The 26488-nt window shown below is 41.5% G+C and overlaps 1 protein-coding gene across 1 annotated transcript in view; it reads left to right on the top strand.

The window, feature by feature from the left end:
- Positions 1–26488, top strand: part of AGBL4 (AGBL carboxypeptidase 4) — an 892605-nt gene that overhangs the window by 617330 nt on the left and 248787 nt on the right. The window contains exon 6 of the mRNA XM_084872915.1: positions 4944–4983. Within this exon, the coding sequence (XP_084729041.1) occupies positions 4944–4983 (40 nt within the window). The remainder of the gene's footprint in view (positions 1–4943; positions 4984–26488) is intronic.

Here is a 26488-nt window from a genome sequence, read left to right as displayed (position 1 = left end):
ACTTAGGACAATAATAATAGTTTCATTGAGAATAAATTGAACCCATAAAAAATCTGGAATTCGTGGATGAGATTTCAAATTGGCTCACCTTTCAGTACTTTTATTCTTGGACCAGGGGTCGGTGACATTATATTAATGAAAGAGCTTCCACTGGATGCATGGGGGAAGATGAATGACTCTTGGAGCAAGGATGCTGGCAGATAGTTCCTCAAGCATCCACTGTAGATGCTCTGGCCTTCCCAGCAGGCATCAAATTAAGAGATTGCTCCTGTTGGCCTTGGAACACCCAACCCTCTATGGTCTGTATGGAGTCACGATGGAGCATTCATCTATGGTGCTCAAGCACAGAAATGGGTTTCTTCATAATGTCCATGGAGCACCACCCCTACCTGGGAAGGCGGGGTGCAGGGCTCATACACAGCCAGGAGGTCCCACGTCAATGCCTAACTGACCCACCCTGGCATACCCACCCTCCTCCAGGAGTCCATGAAATACCACATTGGCACACATTGACACATTTCTGTCTAGGTGTAGAATTCCTTCACTTGAGGGAGGAATGTCCCACTCCTCAAAACACATACCATGTGTACACACATTACAACACATATGAAGGCCCTGCCTTCCATATACTATAACTTTTGGTCACCTAGTGGTTCACCTGCTCATCTCTCATTCCCCACAGGCCCTGTCAGCCGCCAAACCTCCTAGATCACCAACTTTGTCTCCTCCATCTTACATTGCATTTTTACCTCTAGGCAGTTTGATACTGTATCTCCATATAAAAGACCCTTATCTCTCGGTTGTTAGCTAATTATAACAATTTGGTAATTATTTACATCTAATATGCATCCTCTATATAAAGCTGATTGTGCATTATTGATAAAATTCCACAAATCATGTGCCCTATTTTTACAAATGCCATAGAGTTTCCATTGGCAATCTCAAATGATCATACTAGGTAGACCAGTAGTGAAAATTTTCCCATTCATTGTATTCCTTTCATTTTTTAAGAACTTTAAAGGAATTACTTGGATATCTCAGTTTTTTAGGTAAAAATTGTGATACAGTGGTTCTCGAGCATGTACTTTTTCTTCTGCATATATAGCATGCAGATTTTCCAATTCCATCTAACTAATAAGAGCTACAGCTTAAAACAATAGCCTACACTTATCTGCTTGAGCCACTAGGTGGTGCACACATATGTCAGGGAACTGTAGGTTAAATGGGCTTGTGACCAGACCTAATTCATCACCACAGAACAAGTGGCACAGACAGGAGGAGGAGCTGTGGGAGTCAAGAAGAGTCAGCCATCCTGCTGATGGAGGGAGTCAAAGAAGAAGGTCTCCCAGAGGAGGCAGACAGGCAGCACTGCCAGCTGCAGAGACGGTGAAAGCAAAATCGTAAAGGCAAGACCCCCCAAAGGCCCGGCCGAAAGTCCTGGCAAGGAAGGAGCATGCTTACTCTCCATGCTCATTAATTCCTGCCTAAGAGGAGTAGTGGAGTCATTTGATTTAGAAATCAAACATTTCTCCAGGCCTTTGTGTTGGCATAAGAGACATTCAGATGAAAGGACATAGTCTTGTCTTTGAGTAAGGACCTTGTGAGAAACAGAAGGAAGCAGTCTATTAAGATAGAGCATGCTACAAAAGGTATGTTTTAAAAGATGCATTGGAAGAACAAAGCGAAATACTCATTCTGCTCTGAGGAAGGGAGAGAAGAGGGTTGGGTTTGGTGTGCAGAGATGGCCTCCTGGAGGTGTGCAGAGATGGCCTCCTGGAGGTGTGCAGAGATGGCCTCCTGGAGGCCTCCTGGAGGCCACAAAGATCATGAGAGATTAAGCTGGGCTGGGAGCCAGCCTGAGCCAAGGCTTGGGGGTTTGAGCGGATAAAGTGGATTTCAGGAATGGCTTAGTTAAGTTTAAGTAAATGTTTACCCAGGGCTCCCCTATGGACTGTAAAATAGATGTTCCAGAGTTTTAAGAGGCCCCACGACTAGTGAGGAAGACACGTATGAAAATTGCAACACAAAAGAAAGCTTAAAATGTGGCCCCTTTTAAAGTCTGACTGTTCTCCGAGCCCCTCATGTCCTGGCTACAGGGATTCTCAGGGAATCTCTGCACCAGAAGAGGGAGCCCACAAGCACAGTGTCTGGTTGCCTTTGGAGTCAGGGAAGGTATCCTAGTCTCCCTCACTCTTCTCAAAGTTGGAGGCCAGAGGCATAGAGTAAGTTATCCAAAGCCACACAGAGGTATGTCCAGGTATGTCTGCCTCCTGCCAGGTGTTCTTCCATTTTCCCCTGCTGGATCCTGGACACAGAGTCACCCTTCAGAGATAGCTCTTAATTAGGAAATAGACACTTTTCAGATAAATAGATCTTCCTCGCCAACAACAGTCATAAAGTCAAGCTGTGGAAAAATAGAAGGACACGTTGTGTGCTTTCCACGTGCATGAGGAAAGTGCCTGGCCACACAGCTGGCCTCGGCAAAGGCAGCTTGTATTGCTGGCCTAATTCTGTTTGGAGAGGAAGCGTTCTGGCTCTGGCATTCCTTCTAGCCCATGGGTGTGTTTATTCCAGCATGAAGATATATGCTCATAATGTGGGCCAATGGCACCTTGGAATTGCTTTGTTTGCTTGGAAATGTCAACTGGAAGGCGTTATAAGCTGGCGGGAAATAGGGATGTGCAATTGAGAAGGCCACGCAAGGACACAGACCTGCATTTAGGCTGAGAAGTTACAGAAGCAGGGATGGATTGGTCTTAAAAAAGTTCTGACTAGGACAGATCAAGGTTAAATGGAGGAGGAGAGCTGAAACCGGTTTGGCTCAGTAGATAGAGCGTTAGCCTGTGGACTGAAAGGTCCCGGGTTCGATTCCAGTCAAGGGCATGTGCCTTGGTTGCAGGCACATCCCCATTGGGGGGTGTGCAGGAGGCAGCTGATCGATGCTTCTCTCTCATTGCTGTTTCTAGGTTTCTATCCCTCTCTCTTCCTCTCTGTGAAAACTCAATAAAATATATTTTTTTAAAAAATAAATGAAGGAGGAGGGAGACCAGGTCTTGTGAGGAAAGGACAAAGGAATTGGGAATAATTAACCTGCAGAGAAGAAACACAGGTCTTCTTCTTCATCTGTCTAAATTGTTGTCATGGGATGAGGCAGCTGGAAAGTAATGATGTTATAAGACAGCAGGTTTCAACTCAGCTTAAAGTAGAGCTATCTGACTGGTAAGTAAGGAGTTCCCCATCAAGAAAAGGGATGAAACAGAAGCAGTTTGTACAACTACTGGGGACATTATGGAGGGGATTTCTGTCCTGATAACAGGTCAGATTCAATGACCTTTGATGTCTAAGCCTCCATAATTCTATGAAAATGGAAGAGGTAGCTTATATAAACCAAGGGTCCCTAATATAAGCCATCTAATAATAACAGCATCAATACTAAATATATCTTTTTTTTTTGAGCACCTATGGAATGCCTGGCATCATCATAATCATTTATGTGCATTGTCATATTTTGGCCTTTCAAGCCAGGATTAGACTGACTGAATTCTAATTCTGGCCCTTCCCTTTAATGAAGATGTGGTCTTAGACAGATCATTTCTTCTCTCTGAATCTCATTTTCCTCCTCTGTACAATACCAATTCTATAGGATTGCTAAGAGTATAAAAAGAAAGGATATAGCAAATTGTCTGGTTCTGTGCCTGGCTTATAGTTGGGAGCCATAAACTGCAGCTTATGCAGAATTCCAGGATGCCATTCTTGGAAAGAGATGAAATAAAGAGGGAAATGCAGGAAAGGTGAAATAAGGCAAAGAATCCATTAGGTGAAATACCAGGTAATCAGAAGAAGTTTTGCAATGGGTAGCCTCTGGCAATGGTTCTCGAAGTGGGGCTTTTTGGGGCCCCTTTTAAGAAAAAAATGCAGATTTTTGTACTATTTATGTAAAATCAAATGTAGGAAAAGAAAGAGGTCAACTGGGACTTAAATCTTTAAGAGAGCTGCTCACCATTGCCCCATGCCTGACCACATTACCCACTTTTCCATCCTCATCCTCAGGTTCCAGTGACATCCAATCCAGAACAGAGTTTCCCCACAAGTTTTCTGTGATAGAGACAACTCTTCCAAAATGTTAGTCATGTCAACCCTTGAGGTACCCCGGAGTTGCCTCTGAACCTATGTAGTCTCATCCATCTGCCTTAGTTTGTTCAACAAATATTATTTTCTTTGAATGTTGTGTGGTACCAAGAGAAGAGGATTTATTTAGAGAAGGAATAGTTTGTTTTCTTTTTTTGTTTGTTTGTTTTGTTTTGTTTTAAATATATTTTATTGATTTTTTACAGAGAGGACGGGAAAGGGATAGAGAGCTAGAAACATCCATGAGAGAGAAACATCAACCAGCTGCCTCTTGGACACCCTCTACTGGGGATGTGCCCGCAACAAATGTACATGCCCTTGACCAGAATCAAACCTGGGCCCTTTCAGTCCGCAGACAGACGCTCTATCCACTGAGCCAAACCGGTTTCTGCAAGAAGAAGGAATAGTTTGATCATTAATAATTGGAATGGTCATAGCATGGCTGAGCAAATTCCAGAAGTAAAGCAGCCCAGGAATATCTTGGTTAGAAAGGCATAGCAGGAGACTGACGGTGATGTAAGGACCCAAGACAAAGAAAATCTCCAGGATGTCAGTCACTTACCCAGCGTAGCAGGTGTGAGCACAGGCAAATGAGCCCGTGGCTTTTCCCTGAGCACAATACAGGTTTGACCGCAAGACCTCAAAGACCCACTTAGCTCTGACCATCCAAGGACAAGCAGAAAGCCGCCCGTTCCCTTTGTCTCTGCAGAATCATGAGTGAGCACCAATTTATCTCAATGTACCCTGTTGACCTGCTAAGCACAAGTTGGTCTCTGGCTCAAATCAGTGCTCTCACAGTGTGTTTTCTTTTGCAGCAACAGCGGCAGCTTGATCTCCTAACAATAACCAACCCCGGTGAGTAGATGTGGCCATTATGCTTTGGCTTTTCCCTTATCTCCCAGAGTGATGTCCGATTGTCTATCCAAATGCAGCTCCTGCCTGCCTCCTCTGTTTCCCCAAGTGGACTGCAAAATTCTTTCGTGCTGTGAACACCCCTTCTCCGCCACCCTCTGTCCCACAGGCTGCACCTCTTCTCCCTCCCAGCTCTTGCTGCCTCCTTTTGATTCTGCTGATGGCCGGGCTAATGCTCGGATGTGGCTGCATATTCCAGGGTCAGGTTCTCTAATCACTCGATGAACTCAAGTGTCAAGGAAGTGTCCAGGCCTCCTGAGAAATAAGTTGTGAAGTCATGGGGACTGGGATCTGCCTGGTAGTGGCATGGGATGGAAGAAGGATGGCTCATGAAGAAGGATTACTCTGGGAAAGTGACCAGCTTTGGTCTGTGCTGAGGGTCAGGATGACTCTTCTCGCACCTTCATAAGGAAAGATCGAATTCTCCAATAAAGCTGTGGCCGTGGCATTGAAAGGCCCTTTCTTTCCCCTAAGCCTGGCACATAGCCCAGAGAGAGATGGAGCTATTTCGTTTTGCCAGAAAGGGATTATAGTTTAGTTTGAGAGGCAACTGGCCAATAAGAGATGCTGTTCTCTCTTGGGATCCAAGGAGGTGATGGTGCCAGCAGGGTGAAGGAGCATTCAAGAGTAGCTGTGGTGATTCATCTTCATTCATTGGTGATAATCTAATTATTTAACAGCCTGGCGACCCCCCTACTGTGTTAGGCTTTTCACTTGGTTTACTGGTCTGTGGGGAGATGGGGTCCTGAGAGAGGGGCCGGCGTTGCAGAGTGGTTGGTTGTATAGCAGGGTCAGTGGGCTCTGGGTGGCTAATTACCAATAAATATGGAGAGATGTCAGTATTTTAGTAATCAGTAGATCTGTTCCATGGCATCCCTGCCTTCCATCAAGCCTGTTATGCTGTATCCCAGGGCCAGTTGGCTCTCCTCCAAGGAGATTGAGAAAGTGCCGTCTGCAGGCTCTCTCCCAGCACGAAGGCTCTTCTTCCTCTAGTCTCTGTAACTGACATTTAAGACAGTGACAGCAAATGTAAGCTGGGTCCACCCAGTTCAGGGACCTCGCTGTATTTCCACCAGAGAGAGCTTTTTGAACTTGGGACTTTAGGACAAAGATGAATGTGTTTGGATAATGTTTAATCTATCCATAGAATGAGCTATGTTTAACATATATACTAGTATGATTATATAGACAGACATTGGAAATCATAAGCTAATATAACTAGAGTGGCTCAGTCAATAGTGTGACCTACCAGTTTCTCCCACTGAGCTGCTGGTGAGGGACTACCTTTGTTCCATCCTGTTTGGCTCTCTCTGTCTTGTCCTACTCCACATATGCCAACCCAGGTCACCTGCTTTCACCTCCTTATTAAGCCACATCCTGTTGTGGTGCCAACGTATAAACTGTAGAGCACTGTGGACCTGTCTGCAGTTGCTTTACAAGGAAAGTTTCAGGCCCTGTTAACTGCCTTTCTTTTGCACTAGCTCCAGCTCTTCCCAGCTGCTAGTGTACAGATTCAAGCAATAGCATGACTCCCAGTGCACTGCTTATGGGCAGCTATGGACCTACAAAATGCTAAGTGCTACTGATTTAGAACAGTCTATAATTTTCTCCACTTTTAGATGAGAAAAGATGTGTGTCATGGCACACTAGTCTACTGTAAGTAGGTTAGACTTGTGTGATGTGGGATATATACCTGGACACATTGCTCCAGTCAGCTCTCTTATAGGCACTAGTAGAACCTGAGGCAGCTAGAGCCCCAGAGTGGCATGTAGGCTTACTCCAGCATGCCAGACAAATAGGGTCTGTATGCACCATGACTCGGAAAGGTTAGGAGGCATCTTGTATTATATGGACAACTACTCCAGGAGAGAAACACTTTCCTCTGTTGTTATTAGCTGTCTGCTCCCCAACCAAAAGCTGCAGCAGCCAGCAGTGGCCTCCTATCTCTGGGGCTGCAGTGGGAGGTCCTGGCTTGTCTACACTCCCCCTAGTCCCTCCTCAACACAGAACTGCAATCTGATGCTGCCATTCCTCATAGACCGAGTCCTTGAAACGCTGGTGGGAAATTTGGAATCTATGTTATCTTTTTTATACTCTTATTTTCTCTATTGTGAACAATTTCATACACTCAGAAAAGAGTAGAGAGATAATGAATAGCCATTTACTGCCCCTCTCCCCTAACACCTTGGCTTTATCATATCAACACTGTGCCTTTTATGCCAATGGGTCTCCTATTTTTTAAAGTGTGTAAATCTGGTTGAGACTTTTCTATATGAATACCTGACCCCATGTCTCTCTCTTACCCTATAGGTAACCACTGTAATGAGCTCAGTGTTTCTTCATACTTATGCATCCAATTATATAACTGGTGTTCTTTTACAGATTCCTACAAATGGTGTCACATAATAAACTTATTCTGTGAATTTTCCTCTACTCTTTATTATATTATAGAGACTCGTTCATATAGATACATATAGCTCTGCTTCATTCATTTTAACTGCTATATGGTATTGTATAAATGATTAGATCACAATTTACTTATCATTTTATTGATCATAATTTGAATATTTCTGGTTATTTTTCAAGAGCAAGCAATGCTATTAAGCATTTTTGTGCATCTCCATTTGTGCATAAGTATGAGAATTTATCTAGGTCATATAGCTAGGAGAGGAATTACTGAGTCTATGCATTTTCAAATCTATTTCTATTATAAAAGGCCTGTGGCCGTAATGCCATAACAAAAACAACTGGACTCACAGGAGGTGCATTGATGGGTCTTGTGTTGTGGCAGGTTGGGGTCCCAAGGCAGCATGGTGGAGTCTGGGGTCCTGCCCCCATGGTGGTGCAGTGGGTCTGGGGTCTCGGTATCATGCAATTCCATGCACTGGGCCTCTAGTGTGTGTGTGTGAGTGTGTGTGTGTGTGTGTGTGTGTGTGTGTGTGTGTATAAAAGCCTAAGTGACCAAATGACCGAACAGTTGACCAGTTGCTATGATGCACACTGACCACCAGGAGGCAGATGTTCAACACAGGAGCTAGGAGCTTCCCCCTGGTGGTCAGTGCACTCCCACAGCAAATCTCCCATAGCCCCTCCCCCTGGCCGGGCACTCTCCCTCTCTACCTCCCCTGTAATTGGCCCAAATTGCCAGTCAGGCTGAGAGACCCCACCCATGCACTAATTCATGCACCGGGCCTCTAGTTTACTACATAAAAGCCAACTGTTTTCTAAAATAGTTCAACAAAGTTACACTTTCAACAGCAACGTATAAGAGTTTCCTTTTCCCTGACTCCCAAACATGGGATTGTGGGACTTATACATTTTTACTAGTCATCATAAAAAATGTGAAATGGTACCCCATTGCTTTTATAATATGTGTTTTCCTGATCACTGTTGGGGTTGAGTATCTTTTCATACATTTATTGGCCATGTTGGTTTATTCTTCTGTGAAATGGCTTTTCATAATTTTTATTGTTTCTTTAGTTTTTATTTATTTGTAGTTCCTTATTATTCTGAACAACAATACTATTTTGTCATTTATATGCATTGCCAATATCCTCTCCCAGACTGTGCCTTGTATTTTTCACTTGATTTATGATACAGTTTGATATATGGGAGGTTTTTAATTTAATATAGCAAAATGTATCAATCTCTTGCTTTATGAGCCTGCTTTTGTGGCTTATTTAAGAAATACTTCCCTCCCTGGAAGCATATATTCTCCTGTATTTACTTCTAAGAACTGTCAAGTTTTGTGTCACAATGAGTCACCTGAGCACTTTTATTTAGTCTCTATTATTCCATTGGATATGGGAGAAAGCAAGCTTTCGGCTGCTACTGCCAAATCCTACATCCAGATCTTAGCAAGCTAATGGCCTCAGGATCTTTCATTCTTTCACACTTCTGTGCAATTACTAGTAGCTTAATGCACATATCTCTCTCACAATGGAGCCCAACTATATATTTCCTTTCTTTTTATATATTATTCAATATTACTAATTGATGGAAATGAATCAACTTATTGAAGCAAGAACTTATATAGCCATTTGACCCAGAAGTTAAGCTATAGTTTCTTCCTTACTTTTTGGAAATTTTATTCTCTTTATAACCTAATCAAGGAAGAGGGACAGTATGAGGAAGTATTATTTTCTGTCCAAGTAAACCCTAACCACCAGACTGAGAAGAGAAACTATTATTTTCTGCACATGTATATACATATATATGTAATTTTCAAAATAAAGTTAGAATGATACTATATAAACTGGGTAGTTTTTGAAATATAGTGTGAACATTTTTCAATGTCATCAATATTCTTGAAGAGAGAATTTTTTTTATTGTTGACAGTATTACAGATGTCTTCCATCTTCCCTCTCTCTTTACCCCTCTATAACCAGCCCCTATCCACCCTAACCCCAGGTCTTTACCACCCCATTGCCATGTCCCTGGGCTATGTATATAAACATATAAATGTTTTTATTTATCTCTCCTCCTACCCCCACCTCCCCATGGAGATATGCCAGTCTGTTCTATGCCTCCATGCTATGAAAATAGAGGTACATATAGTCTTTGTGATTGGTGTTTCAGGGTTTTTAGAATATATTCCTAGAAGTGGGATCACTGAGTCAAATGACAGTTCTATTTTTAATTTTTTTGAGGACACTCTGCATTGTTTTCCTCAAAGTGGCTGCATCATTGCGGAGAAAAAGGAACCCTCGTGCACTGCTGGTGGGAATGCAGACTGGTGCAACCACTGTGGAGAACAGTGTGGAGTTTCCTCAAAAAACTGAAAATGGAACTTCCATTTGACCCAGTAATCCCACTCCTAGGAATATATCCCAAGAAACTAGAAACACCAATCAGAAAGGATATATGCACCCCTATGTTCATAGCAGCACAATCTCCAATAGCCAGAATTTGGAAACAGCCTAGGTGCCCATCAGCAGATGATTGGATCAAAAAACTGTGGTACTTCTACACAATGGAATACTATGCTGCCATAAAAAGAAGGAATTCTCATCATTTGCAGCAACCTGGATGGAATTGGAGAACATCATGCTGAGTGAAATAAGCCAATCAATGAAAGAGAAACACCACATGACCTCACTCATTTATGGATAATAAAGAACATTATAAACTGATGAACCAAAAGCTAGATATAGAGAGAGTAAAGCAACAAGCAGACTGTCAAATTACAGCAGATAGGGAGATCTGGGGGAGATAATAGATCAACCGAAGGACTTGTATACATGCATATAAGTACAACCAATGGACATAAAACTCTGGGGAGGGAGGGTATGTATGGGGGGGAGGCAATGTTAAAATATGTACACAGATAATAATTTAATTAAAAAAAGAAAAGAAATAAAAGGTGAGATAAAAAAAAAGTGGCTGCATCAACCTGCATTCCCACCAGCAGTGATTTAATGTTCCTTTTTCTCCATATCCTCACCAGTACTTGTTGTTTGTTATTTATTGATGATAGCCATTCTGACAGGTGTGAGGTGATATCTCATTGTGGTTTTAATTTGCATTTTTCTGATGATTAGTGACTTTGAGCATTTTTTCATATTTCTTGGCCATTTGTATGTTCTTTCTGGAGAAGTGTCTATTCAGGTCCTCTGTCCATTTTTAATAGGATTGTTTGTCTTCTGTTGAGTTGTATGAGTACTTTATATATTTTGGAGATTAATCCCTTATCAGATATATCATTGGCAAATATGTTCTCCCATGCATTGGGTTCCCCTTCATTTTTATGGCGATGTCTTTTGCTGTGCAGAAGCTTTTTAATTTGATGTAGTCCCATTGTTTATGTTTTCTTTTGTTTCTCTTGCCCTAGGAGATGTATCGGCAAACATTCTGGCACCTATGATGTCTAAATTTTACTGCTTATGTTTTCTTTTAGGATTCTCATTGTTTCATCACTTATATTTAAGCCTTTTATTCATTTTGAGTTTATTATTGTGTATGATGTAAGTTGATGCTCTAATTTCATCTTTTCCATGTGTCTGTCCAGTTTTCCCAAACATCATTTGTTGAAGAGACTGTCTGTAGTCCATTGTATGTTCTAAAAGGGAATTTTATGTAGCCAAAAAGCATTCTGTTATATTTTAATCCCCCTGTTGTATAGTAAATCATCCCCAATTATTTATTTATAGATAATACCACAAAGAACATTTTAATATAAAGATTTTTGTGTGCATCTCTAATTATTTGTTTGGTAAAAAAATTCTAGAATGAGAATTACTAACAAAATATACATAGTTCACTAGGCTAAGTTACACTGAAGTAACAATGACATCAAAATTGTAGGGACTTAGAAAACAAAGGTTTATTTTTCACTTTAGTTACACGTTCCACCTGGCTTGGAGTCAGCCAACTCTACATCATCTTCATTGTGGCACCTGGCTGACCAAGCACCTTCTGTTTGAAACATTGCTGGGTGTCTTAGTTTGGGTTCCCTAACAAGCAGACCTTGAGAAGATTTAGTGTAAGTAGTTTATTTGGGGGGGGGGGGGAGGGTGATCCCAGAGACTTTCGTAGGGGTGGGCAAGTAATACAGGTAAAAGAAGAAAGCCAATAAAGATTTGTTAGCAAGCAAGTTACCATAGTATCAGGACTTCAGTAAATTGGAGAACCATGGGAATTAGTATGGAAAACGCATGTCAGAATTATCCCTTTGAGAAGCAAAGGAGTGGGGTTGGTGGTGGGTGTGCTGAATCCCAGACACACCCAAATTGTTTTATGTATGGATGTAGCAGGTTCCAATAGCCAGAGAAAGCCCTCCAGAGATATTTGCAGGTGACAGCAATTGGATGTTATTGCACATTAGAGGCCCGGTGCATGGAAATTCATGCACTGGAGCGGGAGTCCCTCAGCCCAGCCTGTCCCCTCTCACAGTCTGGGAGCCCTCAGGGGTGGGAGGTGACCCAGCCATCAGGGGAAGGAGATGCCCCATCACACCTCTGCTGCTGCCACTGTTGTTAGCGCAACCCTCAGCCAGCCCTGGTTACCTGAGCCTCGGGTGGCCCTGGGCGGCTGGGCAGCCACCATCCGAGGCTTGCCTGTGCCTCAGGCCTGCCCTGGGCAGCTGGGCAGCCAACATTTAAGGTTTGCCTGCACTTTGGGTGGCCCTGGGCAACTAGGAAGCTGCCATCTGAGGCTTGCCTGCACTTCGGGCATTGGCTGGACAGCCAATATCTGAGGCTTGCCTACACCTTGGGCTGGCCCTGGGCGGCTGGGAGGCTGAGGGGATGGGGAACTCTGGAGGCAGGCCCTCGGAGCGAACAGACCCACCCATGGGTGATCCCAGCCATGCCACGCGCTTGCCACCCGGGCAGGGCTGAGGGGACTGGGCACTGCCATCTTGTGGCTGTGGGTGCTGCCATCTTTGAGGGCGTGGAAATCAATTAGCATATTCCCTCCTTATTGGCAGTGGGTGCCACCATCTTTGTAAGGGTGTGACAGTCAATAGCATATTCCATCTTTATTAGATAGGGTGTGCAGAAATAAGTGCAAGACAGTATGTGGGACTGCGGGAGGGTACTGACTGCCTCTGTCATGTGGATCTTCATGACAGAGGGAAATGAAGCCTACTCTTAAGAAGTTTTAGAAGGCATAAATTCTGCCCAAATTTCCTTGGTCAAAGAAAGTCATAAGTCTACTTGTACATTCAGGTTGAGATGCAGAACCTTATCACAGGAAGAGCACTGCAATGAAGGCACTAGAATATTTGGCAATGATAAATATACTTTATCACACTTCTAGAAAGATTTTTATGTTCCCATCATCAAGTGAAAAGTGCCATTCATAGCTTTTTAAAGGAACTTTTTTATTGAAATATAATTAATGTTATGAAATTCATTCTTTAAAGTACATTTAGTAGTTTTCAGTATAGTTGCAGTGTTGTGTAACCATCACCACTAATTTCAGAAATTATCACCACCCTGAAAATAAATTCTATACCCATTCCCACCCCCCTCACTCCCAATTTCTGCCTCCCCCATGTTCTGACAATCACTATCTACTTTCTATCTCTATGGGTTTGCCTATTCTAGATATTTCATATACTTGGACTTGTGCAATATGTGGTCTTTCATGACTGTCTTTTTTTAATTTAGCAGAATGTTTTTAAGATTTATCTGTATTATAGCATGTATCAATACTTTAGTCCTTTTTATTCCTGAATAATATTCCATTGTCTGACTATATCATAATTTGTTTATTCATTTATCTATTATGTATTTTGGTTGTTTTCATTTTAGGGTTAGTATAAATAATGCTATTATGGACATTTATGTATAAGCTTTTGTGTGAACATATGTTTTTAATTCTCTTGGGCATAAATCTAAGAATGGAATTGTTCGTTCATATGGTAAACATTAGGATAAACATTTTGAGAAATTGCCAAACTGTTTTCCGAAGTAGCTGTACCATTTTACATTCTCATAAGCAATGTTGGAATGCCTTCAGTTTCTCCACATCCTCTCTGACACTTTTAATTGTCTGTCTTTTGATCATATCCATCCTAGTGTACATAAAGTGGTATCTCATTGTGGTTTTGATTTGCATTTCCTTAATGACTAATGATGTTGAACATATTCACATGTGCTGGTTGGCCATTTGTATATCTTCTTTGGATAAATATTTAGTCATATTATTTCTCATTACCCATTTTAATTAGGTTATTTTTAGCTTTTTATTGTTGAAATGTAAAAGTGTTCAAATATACAATCTGGGTACAAGATCTTTTATCAGATATAGGATCCAAAAATATTTTTCCTGTACTGTGGGTTGTCTTGTCACTTACTTGATGCCCTTTGAAGCAAAAAAGTTTCTAATATTGATGAAGTTCATTTTGTCAGTTTTTTTCTTTTGTTGCTTGTACTTTTGGTATCATAGCTGAGAAAACATTGCCTAACCCAAGCTCACAGGGAGGTACTCCTATGAGTTAATTTTTTTTATATGACATGAGGTAGGAGAACAAACTACCTCTTCTGAATATAGCTGTCTAGTTTTCCCAGCACTGTCTGTTGAAAAGTTTGTTCTTTCTCACATTGAATTATCTTGGCACACTTGTCAGCTGGTCATAGATTTTCCATGACATCGACTAAAAGGTAAGCATTTAGGAAGTATCTAATACTGACGCTCAGTGCCAAAGACATGCCAAGTGCTTTACATATATTTCTGACATAATCCTCCCTGCTATCCTGTAATTTGTATCATCTTTCATGCCTTGCAGATGAAAAAGGAAGGTGCTGCATGGTTAGGTGAATTTCCTACATGCACACAGAGTCAGGATTTAAATCTAGATCCTTTTGCTTCCAAATCCTTTGTCTTTTCCACTGCTCCATATAAATATGACCTCATTTGTGATATTGGCCGACCGACAGAGTGGGATGTGGAAAGCCTGGGGTATCAGGAAGAGCATGACCACTGGGACTTTTCCACCCACTAAGGTATATCCTGAAGAGACTGTTGATATCCTAAGATATCATGGGAACCTCAAAAATTTGCAGCTAGATTTGTTCCTCATCAAAAATATCCCCTAACTTGTTATTTTAATCTTCTCTTAGACTTGTTAAAATAATAATTATGTGAAATAGCAGTAAACTGAGACTGCTGACCATTGCATGACAGTTTTAGGCTTTGTCTCCAATTAAAGTCCTTCAAGAAGTAAATTTAGCCCCTCTGGAGACAAAGGGAACAGGAGAGGCCAAACTGGTCATTATTACCTGCCTCTTGGCCATTTTTGGAGCCACCCAGGCCTGTGGAGCCAGACCAGAGTGCCAGCACCAGGAGCAAAGCCAAGTCAGAGGACTCCTGGCCTCACAGCCCGAAGGCTGGCAGAATAGAGGATACGCATGGAGAGAATGGTTCAGAACACACACACACACACACACACACACACACACACACATCATTAAGTAACTTTAAAGAGTTCTTTAGAGAAGAAAAATAAATTCCTCCTAATCCCACAGCCTTAGCACAATACAACATCTAATTCTATTTATACATTTTCCTTTTCAGTTCTTGTCTATATGCAGAAACATATTTACATAATTGCAATCACAGTAAGTTTTATAGATACCTTTTTTCACTTAACAGTACTTCATAAACATTCTTCATGTTGCTGTGTAGTTTATAGACTTACCATCTTTTTATAATAACTTTCTCTATTAAAAAATTGCACATGCCCATGGTACAAATTTTGAAAAGCACAGAGAAGTTATAAAGATGAAAATATCAGTAATCTCCCAGAGGCAATCACTGTTTAAATTTAAAGACATTTACTTCTTTGCTTTTTTATGCATGTATAATTTTGCTTTACATAGTTTAGATCATATAGATATAAAAGTTTACCCTGATTTTTCACTTAATAGCACAACAGAAATATCTTCCCATGCCAACAATTTTGGATATTTAACTTGATTCTAGTTTCTCAATCTTATGAATAATTTATCAACTTTTGTGTATATTTTTTGTCTACATTTTAGGTTATTGTCTTAAAATAGATTACTAGGGATGGACTTATGAGATTCATGAGCATTTTATGAGCATTTTAAAGGCACTCTTATTTTTAGAAGCTCTTGTACCTTCCATCTTTTATGTGTAGCCTGGTTTATAAAAATATGTGTCCTATTGTTGTGCATTTGTGTTATTTCCAGATGTTTTTCTCTTATAAATAACTCTACCATAAAATTATTTGTGGGGGGAAAAAGTTTTTTACTTCTTTTGCATACATTTTTTATACTCAATATTTTTAAAGTGGACTTACTGGGCCAAAGAACATTAATATTTTTAAGGAATTATTGTGACTTGCTGCCAACTCATTTTCCAGAAAGACTGTATCAATTTATACAGTCTTCTCCATTCCCCAACCTCTATCCACCTCATGTCAACAGTGAAAAACAATAGCATGGGGTGTGGCTCAGAAAATGTATTAAGTCTATGTAAACAAATTCCAGAATCTGAGAAGCAAATAGAGGGAGAAGCATGTGTGTTCTCAAGGTCCCCAGGAAACAACCTGAGTAGTATGTTTCTAGGATGATTTTCTTGGGAATGTATGTAGGATGCCATATTCCAGGACTAGGTGAGGAGGTTAATGAGAAGAGATTAAGAGCCCTATTTTGGAATATCCAGATGGGTGGGCTGAGCTCTGAAAAGAGGAATTTGAAGGCATTGTGCCCAAAATCATCATAGCAGACCATCATGAGGGAGGTCAGGTCAGAAAGGAGCTGGCAAGACATTGGCCATCAGATGGAATGCAGGCCCCGGGCCCAGAGAAACTGGGATTCAAAGCATGAAAGGAAAATTAAGGTATCGGAACTATGTAAGTAGAATTCTTTCATCTCAACCTAAATTAGCTTAATTAAGAAAAAATAAGTAGTTCATTAGTTCATGTAATTAGGTAATCCAGAATTAAGTCTGCCTTTCTGTGCACCTTATAGGAGTAATGGGACCTTGTCTGTTTTTCTCTTCTCAACTTGCTCAGTGTTAACTCCATTCCCAGGCTGTGTGTGGCCTGGCTGTATGATGGCAGAACTTGCTTCCTCCCAAATTCTAGTCCATTAGGAAAAAGCAAGAGACTCTCTTACAGAAGTCCCAGAAGAATCTCTATTGCTTCTTATTCTGTGGTTGGGTCATTATGACCTCATCTTTGAACAAGTATCAGTGGTCAGGGAAATCTATGCTGATTGGCTGAGAGTTAAATTAGAAACATCATACATGAAACTGAGGGATAGATTGGAGACTGGAATTACCTGGATATAACCCAAAATTACATGAATTTTGGCAGTGATTATCTCAGTGGACAAGCTAAAACAACTATGTGACTTATTAGGTCTGAGAACAGAGTGAACATTGATCTGTTATGCAAAAGCACTTCTAGCCAAAAAGGTGGACCTAGCAGGGGCTCCACAGCTGGGGTCTCTGGACACTGACAGGACTTAGCACCGGGTGGGGCTGGGACCCAAGGAGGGCCTGCCTGGTTAAAGCTAGAGCCACATCAGTGGCCAAGAGCATTGAGGGCAGGTCTGTTCAGATTTTCTATTTCTTCCTCATTCAATTGGAATATGTCAATGTTTCCAGGAGTTTATTTTTTCTAGGTTATCCAATTTGTTGGTATATAATTGTTCATTATAAGAAGTATCTGAATCTGCTCCAAATGAACACAAAAGCAGGCATATGCTCTGTAAATTCTTATTCATTTTTTTATCTATTTATTTATTGTGTATGTGTTTAACAGCAAAGTATAGGTGGAAGAGCAAGAAAACATAGTACATAATCTCACCTCTTCGACCTTAGGAAAGTCTATAAGCTTTTCTGTGTCTTACTTCCATTTTACCATCTATAATATCAAAATGATAATAACACTCTTTAGAATTTTTTAAAGATTAGATAAGATATATGTGAAGTAGATAGCATAGTAAAGTGCATGAACCATAGTAGACTTTGAGTAAAGTTATTATTGTGATTACATTGCTTCATGACAAATTACCTCAAACCTTAGCAGTTTCAAACAACAATAATGTTTATTATCTCACAGTTTGTGTGAGTCTGGAATCTAGTAGCAGCTTAGCTGGATGGTTTTAGCTCAGGATCTCCCACGAGTTGCAGTTAAGATGTCACCCATGCTGTTGTCATCGGAAGGCTTGAGTGGGACTGTAAGATCTTCTTTCAAGATGACTTACTAACATGGGTGTAAGTTGGTGCTGGCTTTAGGTAGGAGGCCTCAGTTTCTCGCCACATAAACTTTTCTGTAGGGCTGCTTGAGTATCCTCACAACATGGCAGCCAACTTCCTTCAGAGTGACTAATTCAGGAAGAGCAAGGTAGAAGCTGCAATGTCTTTTGTGATATAGTTACACAGATCAGCCTATTCATCGTAGGAGAATATACAAGGGCATGAATACCAGGAAGTGAGAATCGTTTAAGGCCATCTCAGAGACTGGCAAATGCTAACCATTATGAATATTAATATAGAGAGTCCCTATTTCATGATGGTTCAACTTAGGAATTTTTGTCTTCACAATGGAGTGAAAGTGGTACGCATTTAGTTGAAACTACTTTAAATTTTGGTCTTTTCCTAGGCTAGAGATATGCAGTACAATACTTACTCATGCTGTTGAGCAGGGGCTGTGAGCAACATAATCATGAGGGTGAACAAGTGGTACTCCACAGTGCACTGTGTTACCAGTGTTTTTGGGTAGAGTGATCTGAACACATGTAAGGTAAGCTAGGCTAAGCTATTATGCTTGGTAGGTTAGATGGATTAAATGTATTTAGACTCACGATATTTTCAACTTATGATGGATTTATCAGGATTTAAACCTAGTCTAACTGAGGAGCACCTGTACTGTCCTGGTTCCTTTCAGACACACTTACCTTGTCTCGTTCCTTCAAGGATACTCTCCTTACTCCTAAGATACATGTATAATGGCATCACTTTTTGAGATTGGCAGGTTTTTCTGAGAAAAGCACTGAGAATTCTCTAGCTATGGTTTCTCCCATAAACAAATAGCTCCATTTGTCCACCTGTGCCTTTCTATCTTAACACAGCCCTAAGCTGTAAGGGCCTTTGCCTTGATCATGAATGAATATGAGAAGTGTTTTTGACTCACTGAACTAAGAAATGTAAACTCTCTCATTTAGGGAAAAAGGTTGTATGCCCCAGTACCCAGTGTTCAGTTCATGTCATAGCCCTTTGCATTCTTAGTAAATGGGTGTTTGCTAGCCACTGAGTTGAGGCAAGGTATGTACTTGAATTTCCTAGATACTAAGGACACAAGTGCATGTCAGAGAGGATGGTGCACATCTTTCATGTGCTGACCTACAACATCATCAAAGAGAGGGATGAGGATAGGCTTGAGGAATGTGCATATTTTTCTCTTAAGATTTACTGACCTGCCATTACCAGTGCTTACTCAGCACTACTGGGAGAGAAAAATAAAGTGTCTCTATAACAACAACAAAATAAAGGAGGGAATGGGGAATGGGGGAGAAAGGGAAGGAGAGAAAAGAGAGAGAAAGGGGAGAGAGAGAGAGAGAGAGAGAGAGAGAGAGAGAGAGAGAGAGAGAGAGAGAGAGAGAGGGAGAGAGAGAATAAGTAGGAAGAAATTCTAGGTAGTGTGCAGTAGAAATTTTGAGATCAGCTAGGCCAGATTAAAATCTCAGCTCTACCATTTACTCTTACACTTTAAATAATTTGGGGCAAAAATACAACTTCTCACGGCTTTAGCTCTCTCATCCCTAAAATGGGGTTAATATCATTGACCTCATAGGGATATTGCATTAGATGAGATAATGTATCTGGCACACATCAGAACCTTGGAAATGCTGTTAGGAACTCCTTTAAGGATGGTCACCACAGAAACCTGTTACTTTTTCTCACTAACCTCGCCCAGTGTATGAAATGCCAATATGGTCTGTGTTTGGCACTTGCAGTGCAATTCCCTTTCCTCCAGATGATGGCTTAATCACTATCTTATAAGCCTGGTACACTTCTTAACAGGAACTGAAAAACTAAAGGGAGTTGGCCCAGCTTATCTGAGTCTCATTCTTGGATGGATGGATTGATGTCCTCCAGAAGGTTTCTTTTCTGGTAAAGATCATACAGAGACTGGCTTGTTAGAATTTTTAATTGCAATGATGAAAAGAGAACTGGTGGTTTTGAGCTCTGTTTAGGGGAAACAAAACTTGCTTCTTCCGTATCGAGTGCCATTAAATTAGTCTATGAGGTGGGCTCAGTTCCAGCTTTCTCCGGTGCACTGGGAAGCATCTTACATCACTTCCCTACAGGCTCAGAGACCCGATCTGAGGACTCCCTCCCTTGCTCTGGCCTCTGCCCATGATTTGTTCCCTAGAGTTGCAACAAGTGCTATCTCAGGAACATGCTCATGTTGTTTCCACTAAGTCCTCAGCCCTGATTCTCTCTCAGCTTTTCTACTCCAGATTCCTTGACCTGTCCTTCCTTCCTGAAGGTTTGGCCGAGAGGCATCCTAACCACTCTCTCTTCACTGGAGGGGGTACCAGCAGCCACAGCAGTGGCCACCATCACTGGCTTTGATACAGTATGTTACAATGTCAAGATGATTTTGCCTCCAATACTTTTTTAAACAACAAAACAACCCCATGAAGTGGCTTCTTCACCTTAGAGAAATAGAAAGATTTGCCTAAGTTCACAAAAGCTTGTAGTTAGAAAAGTCAGATCTTGAACCCAATATCCGAATCAATATCCGATGGACTTTTGATTTCTCAGGTGCAGATTCACCTAGAGTTTGAAGAGATTGTAAAAACAAAAACAAGAACAAAAACAAAAAACTGAATGAGAAAAGGGCCCATTTACCACAGAAATGAGTGTTCAGATGAAGGCCTGAGACAAAGGTCAGAATGCAGCAAGTGCAGAAAAAAGCCAACACTCATCCCCACCACTTACTATTATCTACTCCTCCTGCCTTCACTTGGCTTGAGCTGGAATTCTCCTGGGATCTGGCAGGCTGCCAGGCCAGCTGAGTGGCCTCCGTAGAAGGCCTGGGCTGCTGGGCCCAGAACCAAGAGGTCATCACTGCCTCCTGAGCTCAGAAATCCAACAGTGTGCTTTCCTGGAAAATCCTTCATACATTTGTCCTGAAAGGGTGGTCCCTGATTGCATGTAACAAAATTTCCCAGGGTTTTGTTTGTTGTTTTGGGGCTGATTAGTCCCAGAAACTTCTTATAGGGTCTGATGGGAGAGTGTTCTAACCAGGAGAGGGGCGGTGGTGCCAGAGAACAATGACAACAAAAAGCATTTTGAAGGGTTATGCAGTGACTGAACCAGACAGAGAGTCCAGTATGACCGCCAGTCCAAAATAGTGGGGATCAGCAAAGGGGAGGGGGGGCAGGTGGGAACAGCAGAGGAGAGGTAGCCAGACTGTGCAGTGTGCTGACTGTGCACAGCCAGATAAATAGAGATCGAGAGAAGCACCTGTAAGCCTGAATATCAGTTTGACAATTATCATCCAAGTTCATGGTCAGTGGACTTTCCCCTAATATCACATTGTGATGGATTAGAAGTAGAGGAGCTTCTAGTGTAGGTGACTTTAGCAAACATCAGTCAACATACACATTCAGGTTTTTATGCACACCTCACCCCTGTTTGTACAGTGGTTTAGGTTTGTCAAAAATAACAGAGAGCTGAAACCAGTTTGGCTCAGTGGATAGAGCGTAGGCCTGTGGACTGAAAGGTCCCGGGTTCGATTCCTGCCAAGGGCATGTACCTTGGTTGCGGGCACATCCCCAGTAGGAGGTGTGCAAGAGGCAGCTGATAGATGTTTCTCTCTCATCAATGTTTCTAGCTTTCTATCCCTCTTTCTTCCTCTCTGTAAAAACTCAATAAAATATATATTTTTTAAAATGACAGAGAAACCTAGAAATCATTTAGAAACAAGCTTAATAACAAGGCCATTTCCTCTTAGTCAGTGAGCAACCTAAGTCTTGCGAAGAGCAACCCATTCCACCAGCCTTAAATCTGGAGTGCTCCTCCCACCTGGTTCATTACTCTCCTTCAACACCTGGCTGTCCTCGCCTGTGCAGAAGCTTGGGTCCCCTTCCATCCTGCCCGGAGCCTAAGTGGTGCTCAGTCAAGTTTAAACAACCCCATGTAAGGTGGTTGAAAAGCAATCTCCATTTCTTTTGGATACGAAGAAAAAGGAGAGGGAAAACGTGCCTCCCTCTTCCCTCTGCTTGCTCATTAGGATTCTGGAGTACAGCAGGGGTGCCCGGCCGCTCTAATTGGATCCGTGCGTGCACAGGTCTGTGCGGCTCCATTGAATGCTGACATTTCTAACTAACTGACCTTTTCAGGACCACTGGTACTCTCATAATGAGTGTGCAGCGGCATTGTGTGGACACAATACGGCAGACTTCACAGTGTCCGAAGAATGCAGGATTGAAAACTATTCAGAATTCTCAGTCTCCAGTTAGCAAAATGAGAAAACTGGGGCCCAACATTCATCAGCGTGTTATTGTGCAGGTATCGATTTCAATGCCCTTTCATTTCTTTCAAGGAAAAAAAAATGTTGTATTATAGAGGTCTAAATTAACTTTTGTTCTGTTATTTTTCCTCTGTACCTATAAAAAGGTCAAATGCATTCATAAGGCTGAGATAGATTTGCTGGTTATAAGCACTGAGATAGCAATCAACCTTCAAATAACCTTTAAGGAGACATTGGCTCTTCCATGAGCAATAATTGATGTACTCATTAAGGCCATGAAATTCTTCAGGACCCATCTAAAGGAGAACAGTTACAGGGCCCGTGGCAAAAATATGTCGTTTGGAACAATGAGATAATGACTCAGATATATGAAACTATGGTCCGTTCAGTGTCGCTGGGACAAGGAGGGGACTTCAAAGGGAAGCTAACAAGAGGGGAAAAGAGAGCAATAGTTTCCGTGCTGCCCAGCAGGCTCAGTGTGGGCTGGGCCTCCATGGGTGAGGATGTGGTTTCTTAGGGTCCTTGGGGGTCTGCTGCAGAAAATTAGCATATTTTTCTCCATATGAATGTAAAAGGAGCATAATGGATTTATCAATGCCAATTCCTTTCCTGAGGAAGATGGTCTGGAGCGTAGCCCTATGAGTGGCAGCTCTGCAGGTAGACAGTGCCAACGGTGAGCGGCTGTGTGGCTCTGCCGCTTGGACCCCTCCAGGAATTAGATGCTTTTCCATGAATGGAACCCTGGAGTCAGGCCACATAGGACCATACTCTCCAGGCATTGATGGGCACATGTCATGTGCCAGGTTCTGTGCTTGGCACTGAGAGGAGTTTAGACTAAAAGATGGTCTAATCTCGTTTCTATTGGATCTAATTTGATTCAAATCAGTAAATATTTATTAAACACTTATTTTGCATCGGTAATTAGATATAAACAGACAAATAGGGCACAATCTTTATCCCTATGGCATTTATAGTGCAAGGCTCCCTGTGCTCACTTTGAAGATGAGATGAAACTAATATTGAGGGTCTCTCTGACCAAGTACCTTACTGTGCTATTTTACACTTTTCTAAATCCTAATTACCAGCCTGTGTCTGTAAATATTATTATCCCATGTTGGAGAAGAAGCAGCTAAAGGTTAGGCAGGTTGCGTGATTTCTTCAGAATCACCCAAGTTGTAGGTGGCTGAGCACACTGACTCCAAGGTCTGGACTGTTCTCCTCCTTCCTGTTAGGAAGTGCCCTCTTTGACCTTGATTTCGACTTCTCAAGTAGTGAGAAGTAGGGAAGTTTCTGGTTGGGTTAAGTCTTTTTACTGGGTAACTTGCAAGTGGGAAAGCATAATTATGTCATGCAATGAGAAAAGAATCATAATTGATGTGCTGATTAAGGCTGGGTAATTCTTTAGGATGGCTAAAAGAAAATGGTTGTAGAGTGTACTATCTAGTTTTAGGAGTAAAAGATACTTTTCACATGGACCACCAATCACTTTTCTCAGGACATCACTAAAGCATTGTGAAACTCTTTTCTGTTCAGCCTGGATTCTCTCAGAATCTCTCTCCCCAATACTTCAGCCTGCCACAGGTCAAACACTGATGCCTGCATGTAAGATAAAACCTTTCCACACCTGAGCTAATCGAATTGCCTCGTTCTGCACATAAATAACTGGGCCCCCACAGGAGAAAGGACCAACCTAAGATCATGAAGTGAATGCCTGGCAGTTAAAGGAATCGTAGACCTCAGTCAGCACTTGTAAAAAGATGTCTAAGGCCTGACGCCTGAGGCAGGGTCAAGGTCAGTGTGGAGGTAAGCAGGAAGCACTTTCCTCAGGCCTATACCTGCTCCTGGTGTCCTGCCACTCACCATTCATTTAATCTACAAATATATTGAGTAGTGACCATTAGCAAGTTTTCGATATTATTGACAGCATTAGGGCAACTCGTAATGACCCAGGTGTAGAAGTTCCCTTTCTTATAAAATACAAATGTTTATCTTCTTTTACTTAACTGTGGAGGGGTGTGGGAGGTGTGGGAATGTGGGAGACAATCCAAAGTTTAGTCTAAATAATGTGTTTGGGGCCTGCGGTCCTCTCTGCTGTCTCCCAACTTGTGGTCTCACACTGCTGATCACCATAGGAGTTTATACTCCTTAATTAAACCAGTCCTCTCAAGGAAATGGGACAGACCAGACCTGTAGCATCCTGGGCCACCCACTACCCTGGCTTCCCCTGGACCAGGGACCCCAGATTGTGCTGCAGAAACAGTGCCAACAGTAGCGAGCAGTACTTACTGAGTGCCTATATGCCAGGTACTGTTCTGAGTACTTTTCATATATTAACTCACTTAATCTTTACAAAAACCTTTATAAGTAAAGACCATCATTTAATACCAGTTGGATCTTAAAGAATACACAGGAATTCACAACCCAGGTGAAAAAGGAGCATATTAGTGATGGGAGGTTGTCCAAGCCAAGAGGACAGTGTATACAATTGCACAGAGGCCCACTGAAGACTGCTGGGACAATAGGGTGTTTATCTGTCTTTCCCGGTATAGATATATGACTTTGAACCTGAGAGATCAGTTAGTGCATGAGTTTAAAAAGAAGGGAGTGGTCACTGGTATGAAATCAGAAGATTTAAAAGGTGTCCATTGATTCAAACCACAAAGAAATCATTGTGAGGTGGGTTGGGGGAGGGTGGGTAGTGGATTGCAGCAGAGTCAGGAGTCAGGAGAAATTGAAGGAGAGATTTCAAGTATAGATAATATTCTCCAAAAGCATTGCTGGGAAATAAAGGAAAGAGGCTGTGGACAGAGGGACAGCCTCTTTTCTCAGGTGAAGAGGGATCTGCACATGTGGATTCATGTGGGCAGGACTTGGAGGCAGTGGAGAAGCAGAGGCTACAGATCCTGCAGATCCTGCAAGGAGATGGCACTGGGTAGAGCTAAGGCCTTCTAAGACTGAAGGAAGTGGGAGCCAGAGTGCAGGATGCACCAAAGATACAGACAGCCTGGCAAAGGTCAGCATGCTGGTGTGTATGGCAGAAGGAGAATAATGAACTCCATAGGTTAGGTGTAACACAACCTTTATCACAGGACAGTGTGAGGACTAAATGCACCAGCACTATGAGGTACACATGGCTGACAATAACTATAATATTCAATGTATATTATCCAAAAATGGGGATCAGGAAGAAGCAGAAGAGAATACTGAATCATCATGTAACCCACTGATCTGCCCAGTAGAATAAGAGAGGACAGTGCTCAGCATAGAGTCTCAGCTCTCTATTAACTCGTTAGGACCCAAGGCCCTTCATTTTATCTCTCACTCTCAGGTGCTTCTCTGAAAAGTGAGAAGTTTATACTATATCCATTAAAAAGCTCTTTCTGATTGGAATATCCCATGAATAATCTTTCTATAAAATTCGGAATTTGAATTTCCAGTATTTGTGTGTTACAATAAAATGTTATTATGGACACTGAAATTGAATACTATATAATTTTACATGTCACAGAATACTATTTTTCCTTTTGATTATTTTTAACCATTTAAAAATATGAAAGCTATTTTACCCCATGGGCCATATAAAAACAGGCAGCAGCAGGCCAGATTAAGCACAGATTACCTAATAATATGAGTTGCAAAAGGTTGTCCTATCATCATTTAAAGTTGATTTTTATTAGTTGCAAAAAAGAAAACCTTTTGAATTTAATTTAAAACCTCCATTTTAACAAGATATTTTATATTAGAACACCATTCTTAGAAATGTGTATATTCCATAAGCAAAATATCACCTCATGAAAATTTTTGGAATTATAGAATTTTTTAAAAATCACCCATAGTTCTACAACCTCAGCTCAACCACTGTGGTGCCAACATAAGGTAATTTTATTACACATAAAACTTCTATTTCGCAAAGTACCCCTTCCCTAGGCAGTGTTTGAGTTTTGTGTGTTTGATTACCATCTGAACCACATGTAAGTGTACCATTCAGTATTTTAAGTACATTCACATCATTGTGGGACAGATCTCCAGAATTTTTTTATCTTGCAAACCTGAAATTCTAGATCTAGTTAACAGCCACTCCCCCTTGCCCCTGGGATCACCACTCTACTCTCTGTTTCTATGGCTACTTCAGATACCTCATATAAGTTGAATCACATCATATTTGTCCTTCGGTAACTAGCTTATTTCACTTAGCATAATGCCCTCTAGGTTCATCCATGTTGTGCCATGTGTCGGAATTCCCTTCCTTGTGAGGCTAAATAATATTCCATTGCATGTATACTCCATATCTTGTTTATCCATTCATCTGCCAATGGACGCTTGAGTTGTTTCCACCACTTGGGTCTTGTGAATAATGCTGCTATGAACATTGATATGCAAATATCTTCTCAAGACTCTGCTTTCTGTCCTTTTGGATCTATGCCCATGAATGGGATTGCTAGGTCATATGATAGTTCTATTTTTAATTTTTGAGGACTCTCCATT

This window comes from Pipistrellus hanaki (assembly GCF_964339955.1).
Source record: "Pipistrellus hanaki genome assembly, chromosome: 2".
Classification (NCBI taxonomy): Eukaryota; Metazoa; Chordata; class Mammalia; order Chiroptera; family Vespertilionidae; genus Pipistrellus; species Pipistrellus hanaki.
The sequence above is the reverse complement of the archived record's forward strand: the minus strand, read 5'-3'. Positions and strand labels throughout refer to the sequence as shown.